General features: G+C 49.2%; 1 protein-coding gene across 1 annotated transcript in view; it reads left to right on the forward strand.

Moving 5' to 3' along the window:
• Positions 1–16,505, forward strand: part of ERMARD (ER membrane associated RNA degradation) — a 33,178-nt gene extending 16,673 nt beyond the window's left edge. The window contains exons 9-21 of the mRNA XM_049785024.1: positions 138–274; positions 2,421–2,535; positions 4,507–4,609; positions 7,961–7,990; positions 11,195–11,263; positions 11,908–12,081; positions 13,028–13,111; positions 13,547–13,623; positions 13,924–14,049; positions 14,198–14,416; positions 15,493–15,606; positions 16,016–16,210; positions 16,334–16,505. Coding sequence (XP_049640981.1) covers positions 138–274; positions 2,421–2,535; positions 4,507–4,609; positions 7,961–7,990; positions 11,195–11,263; positions 11,908–12,081; positions 13,028–13,111; positions 13,547–13,623; positions 13,924–14,049; positions 14,198–14,416; positions 15,493–15,606; positions 16,016–16,196 — 1,429 coding nt within the window. The 3' untranslated portion in view covers positions 16,197–16,210; positions 16,334–16,505. The remainder of the gene's footprint in view (positions 1–137; positions 275–2,420; positions 2,536–4,506; positions 4,610–7,960; positions 7,991–11,194; positions 11,264–11,907; positions 12,082–13,027; positions 13,112–13,546; positions 13,624–13,923; positions 14,050–14,197; positions 14,417–15,492; positions 15,607–16,015; positions 16,211–16,333) is intronic.
• The last annotated feature ends 8,572 nt before the right edge of the window (positions 16,506–25,077 follow it).

Below are 25,077 nucleotides of genomic sequence, written 5' to 3' on the forward strand. Positions count from 1 at the left end.
CCTAGACGTAGACCCTGCCCCCCCAGCACTACCCTTCTGTCAGGTGTAGGGGGGATCTTTCCTAATCCACCCCCCCACCTCCGCTTGAGTTTACAAGTCTTTCTTGCCTGACTGACTCTGATCTGGACTGGCCCCAGGTACTGCTCAATGCTGCTGGTGTTGACAGCGGGGCTGGGCCAGCTCCTGCTTGGGCACCTTGAGCACACCGGGCTTATCCTGGACTCCCGGCCCCCCGTGGCTCTCACCAACCTGGATGAACTCACTGTCTTCCCAGGTAAGTCCCCTAAGGGTCTCTGTGGGTTGGTTTCTGGGCCTGTGACTGTCCTTCTCCTTGCATGGTGCCTTCTCCACAGGGCTCCACACTCCACACTCTGTACTGGTGCTCAGAATTGGCTGCTGGCTGCTCATCGTTGTATATGTTTTGTTTATTAGAGCAGGTCTGATTTTACAACAAAATGAGTGTGAGTCTCACTTACTGCCCCATGAGTGATACCTCAGCAGAGCTGTACTTTTCTTCTCACCTTCTTTTGGAGTTGGGGGGGCATATTGGTGGTGTTCAATGGTTTCCCCCAGGCTTTTTTTTTTTTTTATAAATTATCTTTATTTAAACACCGTGATTACAAATATAATTGCAGTTGTATGATTACAGTCATGTAAAGAACACCCCCCCTTCACCAGTGCAGGATTCCCACCACCAATTTCCCAGATCTATCTAATCCCCACCCTACCCACATCTGTACTCGAGACAGGCTTTCTTTTTCCCTCATTCATTCACATTGTTATGATAGTTTTCAGTGTAGTTATTTCTCTAACTGCACTCATCACTCTATGTGGTGAGCTTCATGTCATGAGCTGCACCTACTGAGAAGATAGGGGGAAATAAGGGTTGGGACTGAGGCAGTACAATATGAGAAATGAGATTTGTAGGGCAGTATCAAGGTCACAATACAAGATGGATGTTATGGATATATAAAATATATGCATACAATACTATCAATAGGAAAACAAGGAGAAAAATATTCCAGTGACTGTCCTAACATAAACCAGTACTAAAACGGCTCGCCCTCCCAAAGTGCATTTCCATTAGTATAGGGAGAGGTAGGGGGAAGCCTGAGGACCACTAAGAGTCCACCTGAACCCACTTTTGGCCATCTGAGCTGGCACCCAGGGAAGGCCTGGAGTCAGGGGAAAAAGACAAGGACGGCTGGAAGCCTGCCAAGCCTTCCAGCACTCCCCAGGCCAGGGAGAAGGGCTCCGGTATGGGGCCTCCCCAAACCCCATACCTGGCAAGAGCTGGTCTCCAGAATCAAAGAGGAAACTGGAGGCCAGATGTCTGCAGGCTTTTTGCTCAGAAATCATATCTGGCAGACTTAAAGGACCATATGAGATATTGGGGGTGGAACCTGGGTCAGCTGTGTGCAAGGCAAATGCCCTCCCTGCTGTGTATCACTCCAACCCCTCTTCTCATCTTCTCTCTCTCTCTCTCTCTCTCTCTCTCTCTCTCTCTCTCTCTCTCTCTCTCTCTCTCTCTCTTTTGTTTTTTGGGCCACACCAGGTGACACTCAGGGGTTAATCCTGGCTATGCACTCAGAAATCGCTACTGGCTTGGAGGACCATATGAGATGCCAAGGGATCGAACCACGGCTAGTACGGGCAAGGCAGATGCCTATGCTTGCGCCACCACTCCAGCCCCTCCTTTCTCTCTCTCTCTCTCTCTCTCTTTTTTTTTTTTTTTTTTTTTTTTGGTTTTGGGCCACACCTGGCGATACTCAGGGGTTACTCCTGGCTGTCTGCTCAGAAATAGCTCCTGGCAGGCACGGGGGACCATATGGGACACCGGGATTCGAACCAGCCACCTTTGGTCCTGGATCAGCTGCTTGCAAGACAAACGCCACTGTGCTATCTCTCCAGGCCCTCACCTTTTCTCTTTTAACCAAGTGTGCACCTGCATCAATGCATCGGAATGATCATGGGCTTCTGGCCTGCCAAAGCTTCCTCTGTCTTGTCATTTGTTATTTTGTGTTTTGTTTTGGTTTTTGGGCCACTCTCAATGATTATGAACTCCAGAATCACTCTTGGCTGGCTTGGGGACCACATGGGATACTTTGGTCAAACTCTGATCATCCATATACCAGGCAAATCCCTCCTTGCCATCATATCTCTCCAACACCCGAGAATAATCCTACTTTGTAATAGAGCCCAGTTCCTCAAGCCTGAACGCAGCACTCAGAGCCATTGGTCCCAAGTCCCTTGCAGAGGTGCTGTGTCCACATCCCCTTTCTGTGTGTCAGTGCACCCTGTGTCTCTGGCTTCTACTCACAGGTGCTTTCAAACCCCATTTCTTAGAGCCTGGCTCTCACCTGTTCCCCAAAAAACAACACAAGTGTTTCAGCCTCATTCAGCTATGCACTATTCTGCAGCTGTCACTCATGAGCAGCTCTCGGTCCTGGAAGAGGTGATGAAGAAATCCACTTTCGTCTTGAGAATCATGCTGCCATATTGGGAAGCTGCCCTGGCCAGGTTCAAGTCACACAGGTATCGGAGGGCCCACCTCAGAAATATGTTTCATGGGGTGGAGCTAGGAATTGAACTGGGGTTGGTTGTATACAGAGTCAGCATGGTGGGCCTCATACTGTCTCTCTGACTGAGGGAGGTATTGCTTTTTGAGAATGGGTCTGAGTGTGAGGTGGAATGGGATGATCCATTGAGACAAATGATAGGTGTTTTTTCTCCTGTCACCCTGTTTGCAGCTGATGGTTATTTCCATTACTTGGTAACATCAGCTGTTCCATGCTTTTTTAGTTCTTTGGGGAGAAACTTAAAAATAGTGTAGGTGCCTCTGTAGGCATGTTGAGAAACAACCTCTGCCTTTGGACTTATGAGGTCCTGGCCACTGGTACTTAGCCTCCTTCCCATTACCTTGAGCTGCTACTTTCAAATCTCTTGCTGCCGGCTGAGCTTAGGAAGCAAACCCAGTCTTGCCGCTATGCAAGGACGGAAGATCTTTCATTGCTAGCTACCTCCTGGCTTGTGGGGTGTTTTTTGTTTTCTGTTTTTGTTGTTTTGGTTTGTTTTTTGGGGGCATACCCGGAGGCACCTAGGGGTTCTTCCTGGCTCTGTGCTCAGAAATCACTCCTGGCAAGCTCAGGGGATCATATGGGATGCCAGGAATTGAACCCAGGTCCATCCTGGTCAGCCTCACGCAAGGCAAATGCCCTACCTCTGTGTATCTCTCTGGCCCCTAGCTTGTGGTTTTGGGTGACATTTACAGGAACAGAAGATCAGGCCTGTATAGACTTGATCCTGTTGGTACCCAGTTTACTCAGCCTTGCTCTTGGTAAGGGAGTTGCCTCCATCTTGTGGTGAGCAGAACATGAGGAGAAACCTTGAGCTTTGTCTGTGTCCTGGAATAGAGCTGATGGCCTGGCTACTTGTCATTCTGTTTTTAGATTCGCTCTGTTAGATAAGAGGGAATAAGGCAGGGTAGTGGGTGTAGATTTTGTGAGAAAGTTGTGGCTTCTTCACAATGTGTGGGGGGCCCATCTTCAGAGTAGATGAGCTTGAGCCTTCATCTCCCAGTATGTGAGGGAGCCTGGTTCTTTGGGTGGTTTTGTCTCTCCTGAGAATCCATGGAACCCACTAGTGCACTCAGGGAAATCGTTTTATTTAGTTAAATTTTTTCTTTTTACAACAACACCATGATTTACCAAGTTGTTCATAATACAGCTGTTTTAGGCATTGATTATTCCAATCAGTGTGACCATCACTCTATCAGTGTCCCCAGTTTCCTACCCACCACCATAGTCTGCCTGCTCCCTTGCTGACACAAACTTACTTCATATTGTTTGTTACCACACGAAGGCGAATGGACTTATCAAAACTTAGATTAGTAAGAGTCAATGTGTGATAGTTGTTAAAGCTCACAAAATTAGTCTTTAAGGATTTACTGGCCTGGTTGGTGCTGGTTGAGCTTCTGTATTGTTGTTTGAGCTATCTTTGCTTGGTGAGCTATGCAGCTTTACCATCAAATTTGCTGTGATTCTGCTGGGCTGACAGGATCATGACATTTGGATGTATCCTGGGCAGTAGGGCTGGAATGATTTGCTGGCTGGGTAGCTTGATGAGGTTCAGTTGCGGAGCTGGGCTGTTTCTGTCTGAGAGTGTTGGTGTTGGCTGCCAGCTGCTTTGCCTTCAGTCAGAAAGGAGAGATGGCATATCCCTAGCCTGAGAAGACCCCAGAGTTGTCAGCCAGGACAGGCCTTCCTGGGGAGTTAGTGGTATCATGTTCTGAGGGAAATAGTGTGAAATGAATGAGGCCACTATCTAATGATGTTTGTATCCCACAGAAGATACTGAGAAATGGTCATTATATTGTAAGTCACCTCATTCTTCTGGTCTTGTTTCTTGCTGCAGAGTTTTAACTCTACAACTGAGTTGAACTGGCTCCTATGGGACTGACTCTTGGGGGCTCAGAGCCTGCGGCCACTGTCTCTTTCCAACCCACAGGTTCCTGGATTGCGCCATCTTGTTGCTGACCCAACTGGAGACGGGCCTGAGGAGAGTGTTTGCAGCAGTGAACAAATGTCCACAAAGACTGCTGACTGCAGAGGTACTGTGCTGACTGGGATGGCGAGCACTGCTACAGAGCCTGGCAAACCTGAGGAATGGTTCTAAAGTCTTTATTTCTATGACCTTATTTTTGTTTGTTTTTGGATCATACCTGGTGGCAGTGCTTTTTTTTTTTTTTTTTTTCCTAAGAATTCTGTTTTAAAGAGTCAACATTTTGGGAGGACTTTTTTCTTTTACATTTTTTTGACGTTTTCTGTGGTAATAATTACACAAGGTTGTACTTATTTTGTTTGTGATGGTTTCGCTAGTGCTTTGGTATTTCCATGCAGTCTTTTAAACTGAATAGTGGCTGCAGTAGAATCTGTGGATTTTTTTAAATTTGTATCTATTAATGATGGTGAGCCTCATAGTGGGTGACAGCTGTGGGATCTCATGTCCATGCCTGGGTGTTAGTGGGTATAGCCGTGGGCTGTCCTATCTATGGCTGAGATGTTAGTAGGTGAAAACTGAGGGGCCTTCCTGCTTTCCTCTCTCTCAGTCCCCTAGCACACACATCTTTGATCACCCTTTGCTGACTGTTTCTGATCTTCTCTGCTCTGTTGTCAACTTTCCTTCAAGTCTAGGGCAGCTCTAGGGCCTAAGTGAGTTTGGAGCCTTCTCAGGAAGACTGTGTTGCTCATTGGGTCCTTTGCCACCCACATCACACCTGCCACTTCTAATGGCGTTGCTCTCTGTGTGATGAGGATGCAAGAGAGAACAAGAACCACAGCCCAGCTCATGCCGAGTGCTTCTGTGGCTTAGGAGAGTTCTGCATAACTGCATAACTATGGCCCTATACACTTACTCCAGCAGTGTGTTAGAGTCCCTCCAAAGAGGGCCCTTCCCTCAAATACTCAACCCTTCCCCAGAGGTTAAGTGTTTGTTCTCAAGTATTATCCAATCTACTGCATTGTTTCTGCAGACTGTTCAGCATGAACCCCTCCAGTTCCATTCATGTGGGAAGGCCAAATCTCATCTTTCTCATGTCTTTCTGAGTATTATTCTACAATGCTTGCCACATCGGTGGCAGTTATTAATTGATAACTGCATGAATACAGGTGTGTGTGTGTGTGTGTGTGTGTGTTTGTGTGTGTGTGTGTGTGTGTGTGTGTGTGTGTGTGTGTGTGTGTGTGTGTGTGTGTGTGTGTGTGTGATTGGTGGTGCTGGGGAAGGAGCCAGGCCTTGCACACAAAAGGCCGAGTGACAGCTCTGACTGGGTTTCTTTTTTCGTTCTTTTCTCTGGATAAGTATCTGGAGTGGAAGGGCTGGATTGTTTCTGTGTTCTCTTGAGAGATCATCCTCCGGGTTTCCCAAGACGGATCCCATTAATGGGTCTCCCGAAGTTTGGGCTCCTCCGCATAGCCCTGCCCACTTGTGTCTGGCCACAGCACAGGCGCCTCCCATAGCAGAGGCCTCTTGATGCTGCTAGTTGGATAGGAAGATGGGCATGTGTCCATCTTTCCATCATCTTTCCATCATCCTCCAAGAGTCAGTACCTCCTTGCTGCACATTTTTGGGGGATGAGCTACTGGCGTAACCCATCTTGTATGGCTTGTATGGCTTTTTGTAGTTTCTGAGTTTTTTCATGACCTGGCTGACCAACTCTTGTTGGATGTGTGATTTGCAGATGCCAACTCCCATTCAGTCGACTCTATTTGGGGTATATTTTTCTTTTGCTGCTGCTTGTTACTTTGACATGGTCCTCCTTGTCTACTTGTCTATCTTTGCATTTGTTGCCTTAGGTCAGAGTTGAGAGTGGTGTCTCGGAAGACATCAATGAGATCTTGGAGCATTTGCCAATGTTTTCTTCTACGTATTTTTTATATTTCTTGTTTCAGGTCTTTTTTTTTTTTTTTTGGTTTTTGGGTCACACCTGGCAGCACTCAGGGGCTATTCCTGGCTCTACGCTCAGAAATCGACCCCAGCAGGCTTGGGGGACCATATGAGATGCTGGGATTCCAACCACAGCCTTTCTGCAGCCCTTCTGCATGCAAGGCAAATGCCTTACCTCCATGCTATCTCTTCGGCCCCTGTTTTAGGTCTTATAACCAAGTCTTCAATCCATGTTTAATGATTTTTTTGGTGAATGCCGAGAGTTTTGGTATTGTTCTTTGGCATGTAGTTATATAGTTTCCTCAGAACCATTTGATGAAAGGGGACAGTTTCCCCATTGCATGGTCTTGATTTCTTTATCATAAATGAAGTCCCCATCTAGACTCAAATTTATATCTGGGCTCTCGGTTCTTTTTGTTTGTTTTCTTTTTTATGTATTTTGGGTTTTTGGGTGTGTGTGTGAATATCCAGTGGTGCTCAAGACTTACTCCTGGTTCTGTGCTCAGGCATAATTCCTGGTGAGGCTCAGGGAACAATATTTGGTGCTATGGATGTTTTTCTTGTTTGGTTGGTTGGTTGGTTTTTGGGTCACACCCGGCAATACTCAGAGGTTACTCCTGGCTCTATGCTCAGAAATCGCTCCTGGCAGGCTTGGGGGACCATATGGGATGGTGGGATTCGAACCACCGTCCTTCTGCATTCAAGGCAAATGCACTACCTTCATGCTATCTCTCTGGCCTGGTGCTAGGGATGGAACCCAAGTCAGCTGTGGGCAGGTAAACCCACTGCCCGCTGTGCTATGCTCTGGCTCTGGGTGCTCAGTGTCTGCCCCATCAGGACTGACTTCCTCTCAGCACTGTATTCATTTGCTTCTGGTAACCTTGACATGTAGCTTGAAATCAAGGAACATGAGGCTTCCCCCTGCTTTCTTTCTCCTTGGGATTGTTTTGTCTCTTTGGGCCTTTGGAGGTTTCTATACGGGCCTCAGCATGTCTGTGCTGTGTCTTGTGCTTTCTGGGAAACGGTAGCTCTGTAAGGACAGAGACATTTTCCCCAAAGTGCACTTTTTACACAGGAGACCACAAAAGGACAGCAACATAGTCTAGTAAGGAAAGACTAAGGCCATTCCCAAAGTCTTCAAGCTGGCTAATCTGCTAGTGGACAGACCCCACGCCCAACGAACCATTTCCGTCTCTATTCACACACTTGTCCTTTCTGCATGCCTGCCTGGCCAGTCCCAGGCCAGGTGACCTGTGGCTTTGACATGGAGGTCCTGGTGGCCTCAGTGCAGTGCACTAACCTGGGAGGTACCTGTGCTATCGTCCTCTTGGACCCTATTGAGCCACACCCTGAGGTCTGTGCTTCTAGACCGTTCTGTGCCCTCAGTCTTCCACACAGGCTGAGCAGCCCTGTGAGATAGCTGTGCTGGGCTCGTGGGGGATTGGTGAGGTGGTCATTAAAGGGGAGGTCATCATTCTGTGCTTTGTTTTAATTGTTCTTTTTTTTTTCTTTTTCCAAGTCAACAGCTCTTTATACCACCTTCGATGAAGTAAGTATAAGGTTTAGGAAATAAAACGCTAATTATTTTTCTTTGTTTTGGTTTTGGGGCCACAGTGGCAGTGCTCAGGGCTTACGCCTGGCTCCGAGCTCAGTGATCACTCTTGGTGCTTGGGGGACCATAAAGCGTGCTGGACATCAATCCAGATTGACATGTACAAACAAGTTCCCTAACTCCTAGCAATCTCTTCAGGTCCCAAATACTATATTCTTTTAAAATATAAATTAAAGGGCCCGGAGAGATAGCACAGCGGTGTTTGCCTTGCAAGCAGCCGATCCAAGACCAAAGGTGGTTGGTTCAAATCCCGGTGTCCCATATGGTCCCCCGTGCCTGCCAGGAGCTATTTCTGAGCAGACAGCCAGGAGTAACCCCTGAGCACCGCCGGGTGTGGCCCAAAAACAAACAAACAAACAACAAAAAAAAAAACAAATAAAGGGCCCGGAGAGATAGCATAGCAGTGTTTGTCTTGCAAGCAGCCAATCCAGGACCTAAGGTGGTTGGTTCAAATCCCAGTGTCCCATATGGTCCCCATGCCTGCCAGGAGCTATTTCTGAGCAGACAGCCAGGAGTAACCCCTGAGCACCGCCGGGTGTGGCCCAAAAACCAAAACAAACAAACAATATATATATATATATATATTAAAATACTGGTGTGAAAATTAGCAATATATAGTAATGCTACAGGGAAAAGTGTTGATAATAATATATGCCAAAACATATTAGGGAGTTAATTATAGTATTCATGCCTTTTTACTTTTGGTATTTTGCTATTTTTTTGGTTTTTGTTGTTGGGTCACACCTGGTGATGCTTAGGGGTTATTCCTGGATATGTACTCAAAAATAGCTCCTGGCTTAGGGGATTATATGGGATGCTGGGAAATGAACCCTGGTCTGTCCTGGTCAGCCGCATGTAAGGCAAATGCCCTACCACTGTGCTATTATTCTGGCCCCTCAGGCTAATTTTTTAAAAGACTTTATTGATTGGTTGGTTTCTGAGTCTCACCCAGAGGTGCTCACGGGTTACTACTGGTTCTGTACTCAGAAACCACCCATGGCAGGTTGGGGGACCATATGGTCCCCCAAGTTCCCCAGGGTCTCTCCCGGGTCGGCTGAAACACCTTACCACTATGCTCTCTCTCCGGTCCTCAGGCTAATTTTGAAATTCCATATTCTTTTTTGTGGGGAGGTTGGGCCACACTTAGCAGTGCTCAGGGGTTCCTTCTGGCTCTGCACTCAGAAACTACATCTGGCAGGCTCTGTGGACTATATGGGATGCCAGGGATCGAACCTGGTTGGCCATGTGCAAGACAAACACCCTACCCTCTATGCTATTGCTCCAGCCTTAGATTCCATAGTCTTACTCTGATTTCTAATGTTATAGTAAATCTCAGGCCTGAAAAATGTCAAGCCTCTTGCATGTGAGGTTTACCTTTTACCGCTCCCTGCACATAAATCCAGATCAGTTTCTATTTTGAATATAGATTATACAATATATATACTATATATATATATATATATATATATATATATATATATATATATAGTATATATGTTGAGGTTTTTTTTTGTTTTGTTTTTTTTTTGGTTTTTGGGTCACACCCGGTAGCGCTCAGGGGTTCCTCCTGGCTCTACACTCAGAAATCACTCCTGGCAGGCTCAGGGGGCCATATGGGATGCTGGGATTTGAACCACCTTCCTTCTGCATGCAAGGCAAATGCCTTACCTCCATGCTATCTCTCTGGCCCCAACATATATAAATGTTGGGTTCTTTTACTCTGTAAACTAGGCGCTATTTCTGAGAGTGAAAACCCAGAGAAGTGGAACCACACTGAATAGATCTCTGATCACACGAACAGGGTGCTTTGGGAGTGCTGGTGATTCACAGTGTTTGCCTGTGGAGGAACCAACGAAGAGTCGCATGTAGTTGTTTGGGCTCTGGATCATTTTGCCTTTAGAGAGCCATCAGGTTTCCAATAAAGGAGGGTGGAGAGTGAGTATTAAAGGTGTGCCTGCTTACCTGGAGTGCTTATTACATTGGATAAATGCAGTTTTTCTTGCTTAATCATATGCTTGGCTTGATGGCTCATGGATTAAGTCTGATTTTTTAGACAGATCTGTATAATTAGGTCTGCAAGACTGGATGTGTCGTTGGTCTCAAGGTTGGGGTCAGGTCAAGAGTCACAGGAGGGAAGGCTGATGTATTTTTTTACACACATGTGCAAACATGCATCCATGAAATATAAACACATCTACTCACAATTAAGAATAGTTATAGGGGGGCCGGAGAGATAGCATGAAAGTAAGGCGTATGCCTTTCATGCAGAAGGACGGTGGTTGAATCCCAGCATCCCATACAGAGTCCCCCATGCCTGCCAGGAGCAATTTCTGAGCGTGGAGCCAGGAGTGACCCCTGAGCGCTGCCGGGTGTGACCTAAAAAAAATAACAACAACAACAAAAAAGAATAGTTATAGCAAGTTTTTTTTTTTCTTTTTAGACCATGGGCAGTGCTCATGAGTCATTTCTGAGATGTTTAGGGAACCAAATCGGTGCCAGCGCTGAACCCTGGGACTTGGCTGTGCAGAGCCCGTACCCCAGGCCTTGTATGCCTCTAAAGTTACTACCCAGTTTGTAGTTTTCCACAGCAATTGTCCACCTGTTTCACTCCAGCCAGTCTTTTGAAAGGTCCTGTCCTGGTGCCATCCAGAGGATCCTGGAAACTGCAGCTATAAGCGAGGAAGGACTGGCCCAACGCAACAGATAGGGATGGAGAGAAGCCCCCGTGTAGGTGTCAAGGCACAAACATCAACCCGGCCCCTCTCAGAAAGTGTCACTGTCCTCACTCCTCCCTGCTGGCTCTGCCAACTTGCTCTGTATCACCCACTTCACAGGAGTCCTTCCCTGGTATCCAGTCACCAAAACCCATACTCACTCCAGCACCCTGGGGACTCCCATGAGCCTCATGCACACATTGGGCTTTGAGGGAACCTAGAGCCCTGAGCAAACCCATGGCAGGGGAGACCATGGATCCTGCCCACAGGGGGCCCATGTCAGGCCATCGAAGTTCTCTCCTGTGGCTCAGCTCCAACAGCCATGGGTGACCAATGACAGGCATTTGAGGCTGTGTCTGCTGTGTCTCTTGATTCTGTATGGTTGTGCTGGCGTGGGTGACTGGTCTTTCTGTGTTTGGTGTTTCAGATACTGGCCGAGCACTTGGGCAATGGAAGAACCAATCAGCTCCCCCTTTTTCTGGGACAACATGCCATGGTGACTTGCTCTTTGGCCTCCGTCCTGTACACTGTCCTCTGTGTGTTATGAGTTAATCTCACGGAGCAGCGCTACTGCCTGGCCATGTGCTTGGCACCTGCTTCTACCTCCTGCTTCCACATGCTGGGTGCCAGGCTACATGTAGTGAACTTTTGCCCAAGACTCGCTCTCCCACCACCCTGTTTCTGAATGCATCTGCCTTTGCTCTTTGTGAACCCTGCTGGTGGAGTGGCTTTTCGGCTCTGCCAGGTCCCACAGCTATTAGTTACCATGGGGTTGGGCCAGTGGGAAGAGCTGAGGCCCCTGTAAGCACGTCTTGATCTGTGGCTGTGCTTGCTGAATGGCTGCGATGGGAGATGGAAAAGGTCCACCTCAGAAAGGTGTACTCCTCCCTCTGGCCCTTGTCCCTGCCCTCCTGCAGCAGCTATGCCAGGAAGGGAGAGAATGTGAGAGGCCAGAGGCGAGGCCCTTGGACACCCCTCCTCCAGGAAGCTGGGTTCCTCCACCTACCTTCTGCCCTCCTCATGCTGTCTCCTCTTCCACATCTCTCATGGTTCTGCTCTGCCTGCAGGGGCAGCAGACGGACCCAGCGTGTCCCCGGGACAGGTGTGGGAGCTCTAACACTCTTCTCTTCATGCCCCGAGGAGTTTCTGTGGGATTTCCTGAACCATCAGGAGGGGCCCCGCCTCAGAGACCGCCTGAGTCATGGGGAGTTTGACTTCTGGAACTTCCCTAGGGCCGTGGCCGAGCAGCTGCTGTCCTTCTCCTTGGTGCTGCTCCTGCGGTTTGTGGATGAGGAGCTGCTGGTGGCCCTGAAGGTAGCGCACTCAGGGAAGTCAGCCAGGCTCCCGGGCACTCAGCTGTGTAATGTAGAACTCACTAGGTCTAGAGAATGCCCTCATCAGAATAGTGTGTGAATGGAGAGATAGCATGCTTGTCTCTTCCCTGTGACAAGTTCGGTGGATATTAATTGAATCCTGACAGCCCGTTTCTTCCTACACTGTCCCCTGCATTCTACCACACTGACAGGAAGAACAGTTTTAAAATGGGTTGTGTAAATATCTAGAAAACTTTCACAGTCATCTTTTGGGGCTTTGTGAGGGAGAAATATTTGCATTGAGGTTAGACTTTTTTTTTTTTTTTTTTGGTTTTTGGGTCACACCCGGTAGTGCTCAGGGGTTACTCCTGGCTTCATGCTCAGAAATCGCTCCTGGCAGGCTCGGGGGACCATATGGGATGCCGGGATTCGAACCGATGACCTTCTGCATGAAAGGCAAACGCCTTACCTCCATGCCATCTCTCCAGCCCCGAGGTTAGACTTTTGTGACTGATAGTTTACTTTTCTCCGATCATACTTATAATAATTACTGTTAAATCCTGGCCCTACCAGATCCCCAGCACCTGGGGGTGGAGCCCTGCTGCTAGCTTGAGTGTCCCACCCCATCCACTGTTGACCAAGTAGCACCAGGTGTGGCCCAAGGGACCCTATTCTTCCTATTGCTGGGGAGCCCCCACCCAACTCCTGTTCTATAAAATGGAGGTTTTTGGAGGATTCTTACATTTTCCAGTTGTCTGGAATCTTTTGCTTCTTTGCTGCCATATGGGCAAGAGAGGATACAGTCTGATTGTTCAGGGCCTGTGACTTGCCCTGTAGAGAAGACATGTGATGTGCAGGAGAATAAAGAGCAGTAGGGATTCCCCATGCACCAGAATTCAGTTCCGTGAATGAGATGTCTGACCCAAACTTGCCTCTTTTTAAATTAGGAAAGAGCCGTGGTAAGCATCCTGATGAGATGTGCTGAGGACTACCAACCTCGCTTTCACCCTTTATCTCGACTGAAGACACAGGTTGGCCACCTCAAGTACCACACCCAAGAGTTTACAGGCAACAGTGGGCAGGCCAGCTGCCCAGAGGGTGGCCTTTCTTCCCTGCCACCAGGAGCAGTGTCCACCCTCAGCCTCTTCCTTCTGGCTACCTCTGGTTGGTTCCGTGGATGGCCACCTCCTGCCCATATCCTCCTGGCCACCAGGCACTGTGCTCCCTCCTTTGGAGGGTCCCAGCGTCCTGAGGAGCAGAATGGGTACCTGAAATGTGAAGTGGGTGCTATAGCATGGGTGGGAGTTTTCTCCTGCAGTCTCCTTGGGTCATGGGCATGCTTGGCTACTCTCAGTAGGTGTGTGGTCCATCTCCAGGCCTGACTCTGCCTGTTGCTTGGTGCCAGCCACATGCATATGTTTTGGGGCCATGACCATGAGCCATTGACGGCATCCACACATCTGCAGGTGCTGAGCTGCGAACAGAGCCTCAAGCTGTGGCCTCGGTTGCTGTGGCCTGAAGATGCCGGCCAGGACAAGGCCAGGTGGGCCCCTTCTTGGGCAGTAGGCCCCAGATCATCAGTCCACTGAAGAGGCCACTGTGGGACTGACTGGGGCTGAGAGGAGCAGCATGGCTGTGGCCAACTGAGCAGAGACACAGTAGGGGTGGGTGGTTCCCAAATGGGATGGCCATACTGTGTTTCCAAGCAATCTGGTCTTCCTGGAACAACTAGCACAGCTGGGAGGAACTGACATTTCTTTGCTTCCTTGCTGCTCTGCGCCCCACACTGTCTCTGGATGCCGCTCTCCAGCTGTCAGGGGCTCACCCCAGGGTTCTTGTACAGGTTGGAGCTGGACCCTGAAGCACAGGCCTGCGATACTCTGATTCAGAAGATCGTGGGTGAGTTCTGCAGCCACCGGTCCAGCGCCTCCTGTACACCTAGTGTCCCAGATGCATCATCTCTGGAGACGTGAGTTCAGTGGGTACCAAAGATGAACATATGTGGTTAGAGCTGGGTGGCAGCTCCACATCCATACCCGGAGGAATGGTCAAAGACTTGTCATGGGGGTTGAATTCCTCAGGGCCTGTGTGCCCCCTCACTCTTCCCTTCTCCACAGCTGGGCTGCCCATATCCAGGAGCTGTGCCACGTGCCCGTACCCACTCTCTTCTGCCCCAGGGAAGTGCAGGAGGTGCTGGGGCTGCTTCGCAGCATCGTGGCCCACTGTACCCGCCTGTCTATCCAGGTAGCTGCCTCGGCAGAGCTGCGGCAGCGCATGTGGGTGCAGAGGCAGTTGCGCTCTCGGCAGCGACAGAACTACCTGCGCATGTGGCGGAGGTGGGTGTGGGTACCATGAAGTGCTGCATGTGTGGGGCTGTGTATGGTGTGTCTTCATGGTGCAGAGATCCTGCTTGCATGGAATTGTGTGTGTGATGTCCTCACTGTGGGGATCTAGCATGCATGGGGCTGTGTGTGGTACGTGTCACCGTGGGGAACCTGCATGTGTGTGGCTGTATATGGGCAAAGAGCACCATGGGTTGCTGCATGCATGGGGCTGTGTGTGGTGTATCCTCACAATGTGGGATCCTGCAAGTATGAGATTATCTGTGGGATGTCCTCACAGCATGGGGATGCCACCATGCTTCTGTATACTAGTGCTCATGAGTGTTTTTGATTTCTGGCATTTGGCTGGTTTGTGACCCATGTGAAGAGCATGGGCTGCAGGCATGTGGTGGAGATCACCCTCTCACCTCTCACCTCACTTTCCTGAAGGGTTAACTGCAAGTATCAGGCATGACAAGGGCTGGTCCCAAGTGCTATCACCCAAAGCACTGTCTAATGTAGCTCTGGTGGCCCCCAAGAACCAGCCCCCTTAGCTCAGGGGCACCCCCAGGAAGGGTACTTATGACACGTGAAGGTCAGAGCATGGCTCCCTCATTGGACAAGCACATCCTATTCTCACCTTGGCAGTGGCTCCTCCTGAAGACACAGCATTCTAGCATGTTCCAAGCACTTGCTCTGCAGCAGTGCTAGATTTGCACCTTGTCTTCCAGAATAAATTCTGCTCAGGGAACAGCTCTCCTGTCCCCCCATGTGATGAGCCCCCGCAGGTATGGGAGAAGCCACTTCACTCAGTGAAACTCTCATCGCCTGCCCATTCTGGCCCCTGTGATTCTGTCTCAGAATCACTTCCCAAATCCAAGTATGGAGGTGGAGGAGATGATTCAGGTGGCAAGAAGAGGGCCCAGGGCAGAGCTGTGCTAGTGTGCAGGGAAGAACAGAGTGCAGTAGAGTGTTCTCTGCCTTCTCCTCTATTTCTGTCGGAGTGGCAGGCCCAGATTCCATGCCAAGCCCATGCTCTCAAGATGTGACCAGGCTGGTCCTGAGACCTGTCCCCTATTCTCTGCCTTCAGCATGCAGCTTCTATCTCCTGTGCTCTACCTGATTCTCCTGCTGGTTGCTCTGGAAATGGTCAGCATTCATGCTGTTCCAGGGAAGACTCCTGGAGAGTATCAGCAATACCTGAAGTGAGTGTCCCCTGCACACTTGAATGTCTCGCTGATATCTCTCTGCATAACAGACTTCAGTGTGTCTGAGGAAACAGTGTGGCTCTGGCATCCAGTCCTGCCCACTGAGGAACGAGTGTGCCCCAGGAAACGGTGTATCATCCAGTCCTGCCTGCCTGCCTGCCTGCTAGAGGGCAAGTGCAAAAGCTTCAGGGCCACTCTGGCATTGTCCTGACTCCTGCCTGAGTCTATGTTAGAGACGCCTGCAGTGTCTGGTGTGCTTGTTCCTGCCCGGGTCTGAAGAAGGTGGTGTCCAGGGTTTTCCTGCCCGGTCTGAGGCAGGTGACAGCTGGGTGGCCCAACCTGCTGCTGAGGAAGGCGACACCTGGGCTGGCCCTGCCCACAGCTGCTGACTTTCATCTCCCCACAGGTTCCTCAAGGCCCTGCTGCAGTTGACTGAGAACCTGGTGTCTTACACCAGCCCCGAGAAGAACAAGTGGGACGAGACCATCAGCCTTGTGTCCAGGGCCATGAACAGAGTATGGTCTGTGGCTGAGAGGCAGCAGATGCTGATGTACTCACCCCAGGCACCCCCTAGCCCTGCTGAGTGACGGAGATGCTCCCAGTCAAGCCTTCAGCACATGCCTATGGGCTCCTACTTGTCCTGGGCTCCGTCCTGGAGTGTGTTGGTATCACACTTCCTGTTTTGGGTACCTTGCATCTCATTCCTAGTTGTGCCTTGTCTCAGGCACATTCCTCCATCCTGCAGGAACTAGCAGCTTCAATGTCGGGCTGAGCTCAGATGAGGCTCTCAATGGCCATTGGCTGTGGAACCTGATGCACAGTGATGACTCACTGGCACACATGCCTCTGCGGGTCGAGCTTTCCTGGGAAATGTGCTGGGAGAGTCAAGCACAGCCCAGCACGTGCCTTGGCCAGATCGCCAGGTCCAGCAGTGGTGGCAGGACCTTGTGCTGTGTGTGTCGAGCACCCCAGGTTTGGCCTTCCTCCTCCACCAGGCCTGGAGCTCTTCTGCACAGGTCATTGGTTGTAGAGATCCTGTTAGATCATGGGGTCAAAGGTCAGAGTTGAGGGCCAGGGGGAGAGGTTAAGCATAGAGACCAGGGCGGTTCTGTAAGACAGCTCAGTGTTCACTCATCTCCAGCCACCTCCCTGCCCTTTCACATTTTTTAAATTAAAGAATGTGACTTACAAAGTTATTTACTCATAGTTGGAGTCTTACACATTTAATATTCCATCACCAGTGTTCCCCTACTCCGTTATCCCCCCCCTACCTGCCACCTTGACAGGCACATTACAAAGTTCAGTGGTTGCAGCTTAGATCCTGTTTTCTTTTTTGTTTGTTTGTTTTTGGGTCACACCCATCGGTGCTCAGGGGTTACTCCTGGCTATACACTCAGAAGTCACTCCTGGCAGGCTCAGGGGCGACCATATGAGATGCCAGGATTCAAACCGTGGTCTGTCCTGTGTTGGTTGCATGCAAGGCAAATGCCTTATCGATGTGCTATTGCTTCGGCCCCCTAGATCCTGTCCTCACTGTTGTTGAGTCTGCGCTTTGAGTTTATAGCTGTACCATTCTCCCACATCACCAGTATAGCCAAAGCTCTGGTCCTTGTTCCCCCATTATTTCCCTTCTCCCTTTTATTTCTTTCCTTCTCAGTTCTTTTCCTCCTAGACTCTGGGGTTAAGGGCGAAAGAGGTACTCTCCCTTTTACTACATTGCATTTCCCCATCCATTTACTCTTTGTACCACAGATAAATGAGATCATCGTGTTTGTCCTCTTCTCTGACTTCACTCAACATGAGATCTTCCAGTTCCATCCAACTTGAAGCAGATTGCATTTCCTTATTCCTGCAGCTGCATAGTACTCCATTGTGTCTATGTACCTCATCTTCATGATCCAATCATCTGTCAGTGGACACTGAGGTTGATTCCATATCTTAGCTATTGCACTAAGTACAGCAATAACTAATGATATGCAGATGTCCTTAAGAATGTTTTTAAGGGGGCCGGGCGGTGGCGCTGGAGGTAAGGTGCCTGCCTTACCTGCGCTAGCCTAGGAGACGGACCGCGGTTCGATCCCCCGGCGTCCCATATGGTCCCCCAAGCCAGGAGCGACTTCTGAGCGCATAGCCAGGAGTAACCCCTGAGCGTTACCGGGTGTGGCCCAAAAACCAAAAAAAAAAAAAAAAAAGAATGTTTTTAAGGGGCCAGAGAGATAGCATGGAGGTAAAGCGTTTGCCTTGCATGTGGAAGGATGGTGGTTCAAATCCCGACATCCCATATGGTCCCCCTAGCCCGCCAGGAGCGATTTCTGAGCATAGAGCCAGGAGTAACCCCTGAGCGCTGCCAGGTGTGACCCAAAAACCAAAAAAAAAAAAGTTTTGAAGGGGCCGGAGGCATGCATTTGCCTTGCATGCAGAAGGTCGGTGTTTCAAATCCCAGCATCCCATATGGTTCCCCGAGCCTGCCAGGAGCGATTTCTGAGCTTAGAGCCAGGAGTACCCCCTGGGCGTTGCTGGGTGTGACACAAAACAAAACAAAAGAATGTTTTTAAGTCCAGAGAGACGATACCCCAAAGTGGAATTGCCGAGTCATGTGGCAGCTCAGTCCTAAATTTACAGGGAATCCTCCATACCATTTTTATAGGGGCTGGACCAGACAGCATTCTTACCAGCAGTGTATGAGAGGTCCTTTATCACTACCTCCCCGAAGAGCAGACTGTTCCCAGCATTTTTTATATCTCAAAGGTGTGAGATGATCTTATTTTCTGGATTTCCCCAGTGACTGGTGATCTGAGCACTTTTTCATGTTCCTGTTGGTGATCGTGTCAGAACCATTCATGTCCTGACACATGGTGTCATATGCTAGGCAGTAACACACATGAACACATGTACATATTGACATAGTGGCCCCACTCTTCACATCTGCTGGATAGTTCACAGAAAAACATGTCACTGGAAGCAGCTGCAGCCAGATCCTGTGGCAGAGAAAAGGCCCTGGATTTTGTCTCCAGACAATTTCATACTTTTATATGTCACAGAAAAATGCACTCAGATACAGTGGCTGTGCCTGCTCTTGGGTTAACGGACACAGGCCACATGAACACTCCAGGATAATATGCACACAGGCCACAGCTGCTCCCAGGATGACATGCACATGTAGGTCACACTGCCTCCAGGTAGATAAGCACACACTAGCCTCCAACTCAAAAGCCCTTCACTGGTCTCTTAGTACCAATGTGGACATGCTGTGGTCGTTCCAAGTGCCATTATCTCTTGACAAGCAGGGAGACCTGGAGCCCATTTGTCTTTTGACAATGAAGCAGGCTGGTGCTACAGAACATTCAAGAAGACTGGGCAGAGTAGCCCCATGGCCCATTAGCCCCAGGTCTGGGAATCTGCTCCATGCACACAGAAAAAAAACCCAGCATGACTGCACCAGATGATCTGTGCAGGCTTATTCTTACAGGACCATGGGGCAGAGTATGTATGTCAGCATGGGCATGTGTGTGTGATAGTGGTCGTGAATAATGTGTTTAAGTGTGCCCATGTGATTTGAAGATGACCACACTGTCCAAGAACTATGTTTTAGGTGGTGCCTATCCAGAGGCAGGGGGTTGCTCTCCTGTCTAGGTCTGATGGGGGTGCTGCGACTCGGGCTGGGCATTCTATGGACAGGGCTGGATGTCCTAATCTTCTGGCTCTGCTGTCATTCACTCGTGCAAACATGGATTGGGGGTGCTGACCTTTCAGTGACCTGTGCAGGTGTTGTGGATGGGTGGGGTCTCCTGACCCTGTCCCTGTCCAGGTCCTACTTGAGCTGGCCGGCAGGGGGCGCTGTGGCTATAGCTGAGTGAAGGCAGTGATGGCCCTGTTGGGAAGGGCTTCTAAGCAAATGGGTCATGCCAGTCCTGAGGTGGAGGTGAGGCCCATGTCTCCTCTTCCCCAGCCCCCCATACCTTACCCCCACTGTCCTAGAAAATTCTCCAATGGTAAGGTGAAACTGTTACCCTCTTGTTATAGAAAGTGAAGATGTGGGGGCCAGAAGGGTGACGCAGGGCATTTGCCTTGCATGCGGCTGACCTAGGATGGACTACGGTTCAATCCCCCGGTGTCCCATATGGTCCCCCAAACCAGGAGTGATTTCTGAGCGCAGAACCAGGAAGTGAAGATGTGCAGACTCGAGAATTGACATTTGTATTGGCTGTTCTGTGGAATCTGACTCATTCTACACAGCAGCAGCTGAGGGCTCTGGTAACTTGGGCCAAAAGCTCAATAGTAACATGAATAGAAGCCAGAGCGGTGGCGCAAGCGGTAAGGCATCTGCCTTGCCCACACTAGCCTATGACAAACCGCTGTTCAATCCCCTGACGTCCCATATGGTCCCCCAAGCACATAATTTCTAAGCACATAGCCAGGAGTAACCCCTGAGCATCACCAGGTGTGGCCCCAAAACAAACAAAAGTAACATGAATCTCTTCTCACAGGTCAGTGTGCTCAACCCACTTGGCCTCTCCAGGAACTATCAGGAACCTGTAGTCTTCTCACCACCAAACGTGAGGGGGCGACAGAGAATAACAGCACTGCTCTGCACTCCAGTCACCGTACAATGGAGTACACCTCACTACAGATTAGATTATATAACAGACATCACCTCACTACTGATCATGCCTTGCCACAGATGCCACCTTAAATAACACATGCCACGCAATAGAGAGCACCTTACCACAGACGCTTCCCTAGTCACAATAGAGAACACCTCACACAACAGAACAATATATCTTCAAAGAAACCTTACCATAGATATCACCTCATTACAGATCACCTTACCACCTCGCCACAGACAACACCTCACCTCAGACAACTTGTGCCACACAATAGAAAACACCTTGCCACAGAGAGACACTTCACCAGGCATCTCACCACAGATCATACCACACAACAGAACACACAATCTCATCAAAATCTTACCATAGACATCACTACACTATGAATAATGTCTCACCACAGACAACATGTCACCTCAGACAACACCTTACCTCAGACAACTTTAGATACCTCACCACAGTTCACAACAGATAACATCTCAGAACAGATCACAACATGGCGCCCATCACAGAAAATATCATAGCCTAGATACTTCTCGCCACAGTACCATAGCACAGTTTTATGCATCTTGCTTCAAAACACTACACTTCACTGTATCACCACAATATAACACAACACAGGTTTGACACACACAGTGTATCAGTATCCAGGCAGACTCTCCAAATGCAAGCCTTACCTGTTAGGAAAGGCTGAGACCACCAGGGTTTCCCCAGGAGAAAGTGAGGGCAATCTGTCCATCTGGAGGAAGAAACATGTTTGTTTGGACAATTTGCATCCGCTCCTTCATACTCCATCAAACCGGATAAAAGAGAACTCTGTGTAATGTATACAGAAACTCCTGTTACTGGCGCAGTCTTAAAATATTTACACCACATACAAACAATGCCAAGGAATTCCCCACACACCATATAGTGGCTTAATAAACATGGGGCCATTATGTAGCGTTTGTCTTAGTTATATATGACAAGTTATTGATTATACCAGTGAAAAACTGAAGGCCCTGACTGGAAGCTGAGACTTGTATATACAATGGGCTCTGGTTGGCTACCATGATGAGTGAGGAGATTCGCCTAGCAACTGGGAGTCTCCAAGTCCACAGATGTGCAGCAGGGACCCCAGGACCTCCCTGCACAGCTGGACAGAGTGGCTCTGGGAGGCTTAGCCCACTCTGCTAACTTGCAGTGGCAGGAAGTGAACGAGGAGGCCCTCGGGAGCTCCTGAGCACCCAGAAACCATTGCTTCCCTCCCTGGCTACCTCCCACTTCTCGTCATTGACTCAGTTCCTCCTGGGAAGAAGGATGCAGGAGGGAAGATTCTTGCTTCTCTCAGCTCTGCTCCTCCAAGGCCAGAGTGGGGTCTGCTGGAGTCAGGAGTATCTGAGAACACACTTGGAGCATTCCGAAGAAAATATGTCATCACCCGCTTGTTTGAGTAGAAAGAACAGCCTCTGAGAAGCCAAGAGAAAAGATGATGCCAGCACTTCCAGGTCTAGTCCCAGCTGTGCCCACCACCTCAGGCCCCCAGGTTGTGGCCAGAGGCTGTGACTGTTCATGTGACAGGAGGCCAGATTGTGAGGTCACGCGGTGTGACATGAGTATGAGGATGACATTGAGAAAACATCATAGTAGCAGGAGAAAGGGTGTCGTGGGACAAAGGAGATGGGAAACTTGTCAAGTCTGCTCCCTGATTAGAACATCATGAGTAGGGGAGGGAAAAAAAAAGAACATGAGAACCCAGAGGGTCTTCAGGAGGTAGCAGAGGGCATGCAGCACCCCTTGGCAGGGAGCCCCGGCTCTTAGTCTTCTAGGCCATACCCTCACTCAGGCCTCAGCCAGGCTGCATTTCTCTCCCCACCCCATTTTGAGACCTTCGAGGGGCTCAGTTGCACTTTGGAACTGGCAGGTGCTGTAAACTCAGACACTCTTCTCTGCAGAGAGCAAGTGGTTGACACCATCGCATCACTGCATCCAAAAGTCTGTGTGCCTGCAACAGTCATTTCCCCACCTGGCTACCCACATGATCCCGTTTCCAGAAAACGGAGTCACATGGGAACCTTCACCTGGCTTCAGGTGAAGCCAGGGACTGACAGGGACCTGGAGAGCAGCACTGATTGTCCTGACGTTCTCTCCACTAACCCACCAGGCTCCTCAGTGGAATATATCTGGGGATGCAGGGCGTCTGTAACCTGCCTTGGCCTGAATGCAGTACTCTGGGTTACACCAGAATGTGTCCCCCCTAAATCAGATGCAGAGACTGGAGGGCTTGGCTTTCCTCCTCCTGTCCTTGTTTGTCCTCTCTCCTGCAGCTTCTCCTTAGGCCTTTACACCCCTGGAGTTTGTGTCTTCCCCATGTTTCCTTCCAGTCCCGGGACTGGGCAGGAGGGTTCTGGTGTGGCCATGAACATCTCTGTCACCCTGCTGTCCTCTCAGGGAGCACAGGGGGTCTGTCAAGCAAAAACTTCTCCCCCAGCTAAGGAACAGGAGAGCACACTGGCCAGGCCTCCCTGGGTAGTCTGGGGGACTCTCACAACGAGTGATACTGGAAAGGAACATTAAGCTTCATGTGCTGTCAGGACACCCTAATGAGGGAGCCGTGTGCAGATGGAGGCTTCGGGAGCTGCTCCTGCAGCTGTCAGAAAACATCCTCTCCGACTGCCGAAAAAGAGAATTCAAATGTGCCAACTGATGGCCTTTAAAGAGGAAGTTTGGCAAAAACGCGAAACAAACCGAATTTAATCAGTATTGTACATGTTTGGAAATTCAGTTGATAAGCTGTTGACATTTGGTTCATACAAAACTCAAACCATGCAAAATCAGTAAATTCTTAAAATTTTGCAAAAGCTGTATTGCTAAAATCATGATTTTTTTTTGTTTTTTTTTTCAGGCCACACCCATTTGATGCTCAGGGGTCACTCCTGGCTAAGCACTCAGAAGTCGCCCCTGGCTTGGGGGGACCATATGGGACGCCGGGGGATCGAACCATGGTCCTTCCTTGGCTAGCGCTTGTAAGTCAGACACCTCTAGCGCCACCTCTCCGGCCCCAAAATCATGATTTTTTGTGATTATATTTTATTATTGCTCTAAGGTAGGAAAAAAATGTACTTGCTTTAGAAATGTCCAACTTTAGGTACATACAACTAAAATATAAGGAAGTAAAATTTTTTTTGTTTAGAAGTCATTTCTTGGGACTGGTGCGATAGCACAGCCATAGGGTGTTTGCCTTGCACATAGCTGACCCAGAACAAACCCGGGTTCTATTCCTGGCATCCAAGATGGTCCCCCAAGCCTGCCAGGAGTGACTTCTGAGTGCAGAGCTAGGAGTAACCCCTGAGTGCTGCCAGATGTGGCCCCCCCAAAAAATTTTTCCATTAAATTGGAGTAAAATAGACACAACATAAATCAATCATATTTAATTGATAGCAACTTTTAATTTAAATTATTTAAAATAAAGCTACATTTTAGCTTAATGAAATATTTAGATTTTCTGAACACTGGAGTCAAAACCATTGTATAGCAAATAAGGCATTTGTTTTGCACAAGGCCAACCCAGATTCAAGCCCAGACATCAGATATGGTCTACTTAGCTCACCAGGAGTGATTCTGAAGTGCAGAGCCATGAGGAAGCCATGAGTACTTCTGGGGAGGTGGGTGTGGTGGTGGTGGTCCAAAGACAAAACAACAACAACAAAAGAGTACTGAATAATTTGAAAATGGAAGTACTAAGTAGTTGTAGTCTTGCATCTCCCAGCCACACCAAGGGACTAGTAGAGGCTCATCAGGTTGTGAGGCTGCATGCATGGCGCTGAGTTGCTTCTTGTTCCCCATGGCAGTGTGCTTGTCTGTGGTGGGCCTGGCTGGAGTATATCTGTGGGAGCCTGAGCAGAAGAAGCTGGGAGAAAGGAAGAGGAACCCCAGCCCTCTTTAGGAGATAATGCTTTGCTCTGATTCCACTGCTGTCAGGGAAAGAGAAAAGAGAAAATACTTTTCTTTGTCCAAGAGAAAAGACTACACAGTACCTTAAAAAAAAAAAAAAACAGGCCAGAGCGATAGCACAGCGGTAAGGCATTTGCCTTGCATGCGGCCAACACAGGACTGCCCCTGGTTCAAGTCCTGGCACATCCCATATGGTTCCCCAAGTTTGCCAGGAGTGACTTCCGAGCACAGAGCCAGGAATAACCTCTGAGTGCTGCCTGGTGTGACGCCCCCAAACAAAACAAAACAACAAAAATAAAATCAATAACTCGGGGCTGGAAAGAGTACATCAGGGAAGGCATTTGCTTTGCACATAACCCCAGACTCCTGTATGGCCCCTGAGCACCACCATGGTGATCCCTGAGCTCAGAGCTAGGAAGAAGCCCTGAGCACAGCCAGGTGTGGCCTCCAGACCTATTAAACAAACCCCAAACCCAATTTCTCAGCTCTCTCCATGAGCACTTCCTTAGCATTCTGTGGAGGGGACCAGATTTCAGTCACATCTTCCCTTTGCTGTGCATTTTCACAAAGCACCATGAAAACAAATTCCCTTTGCTGTGCATTTTCACAAAGCACCATGAAAACAAGTTACTGCTGAGAGAGCCAGCTTAGGAAGCAGAACCTCATCTTTTCATTTCACTGTAGTGCATCAGCTCTTATTTCTGGGCTTCTGGGCAGTCTGGACAGTGTCTAGCCTGACTACCACAGAAGTGCTGGTGGGCTTCCTGTGGCAGCAGACGTTTGAGTCTGGGGGCTGGACTTTGAGTGGCGTGGGTCCCCACTTAGTCAATAGTGAGCCAGTAGTCTTGTGCCCTGAATGGACCTTCCCCACATGTCTTGGCTTGCTGTTCCATAAGCCCATGCCCCATTTCCATCTTATCCAAGACCT

Source organism: Suncus etruscus, chromosome 12 (assembly GCF_024139225.1).
Source record: "Suncus etruscus isolate mSunEtr1 chromosome 12, mSunEtr1.pri.cur, whole genome shotgun sequence".
Classification (NCBI taxonomy): domain Eukaryota; kingdom Metazoa; phylum Chordata; class Mammalia; order Eulipotyphla; family Soricidae; genus Suncus; species Suncus etruscus.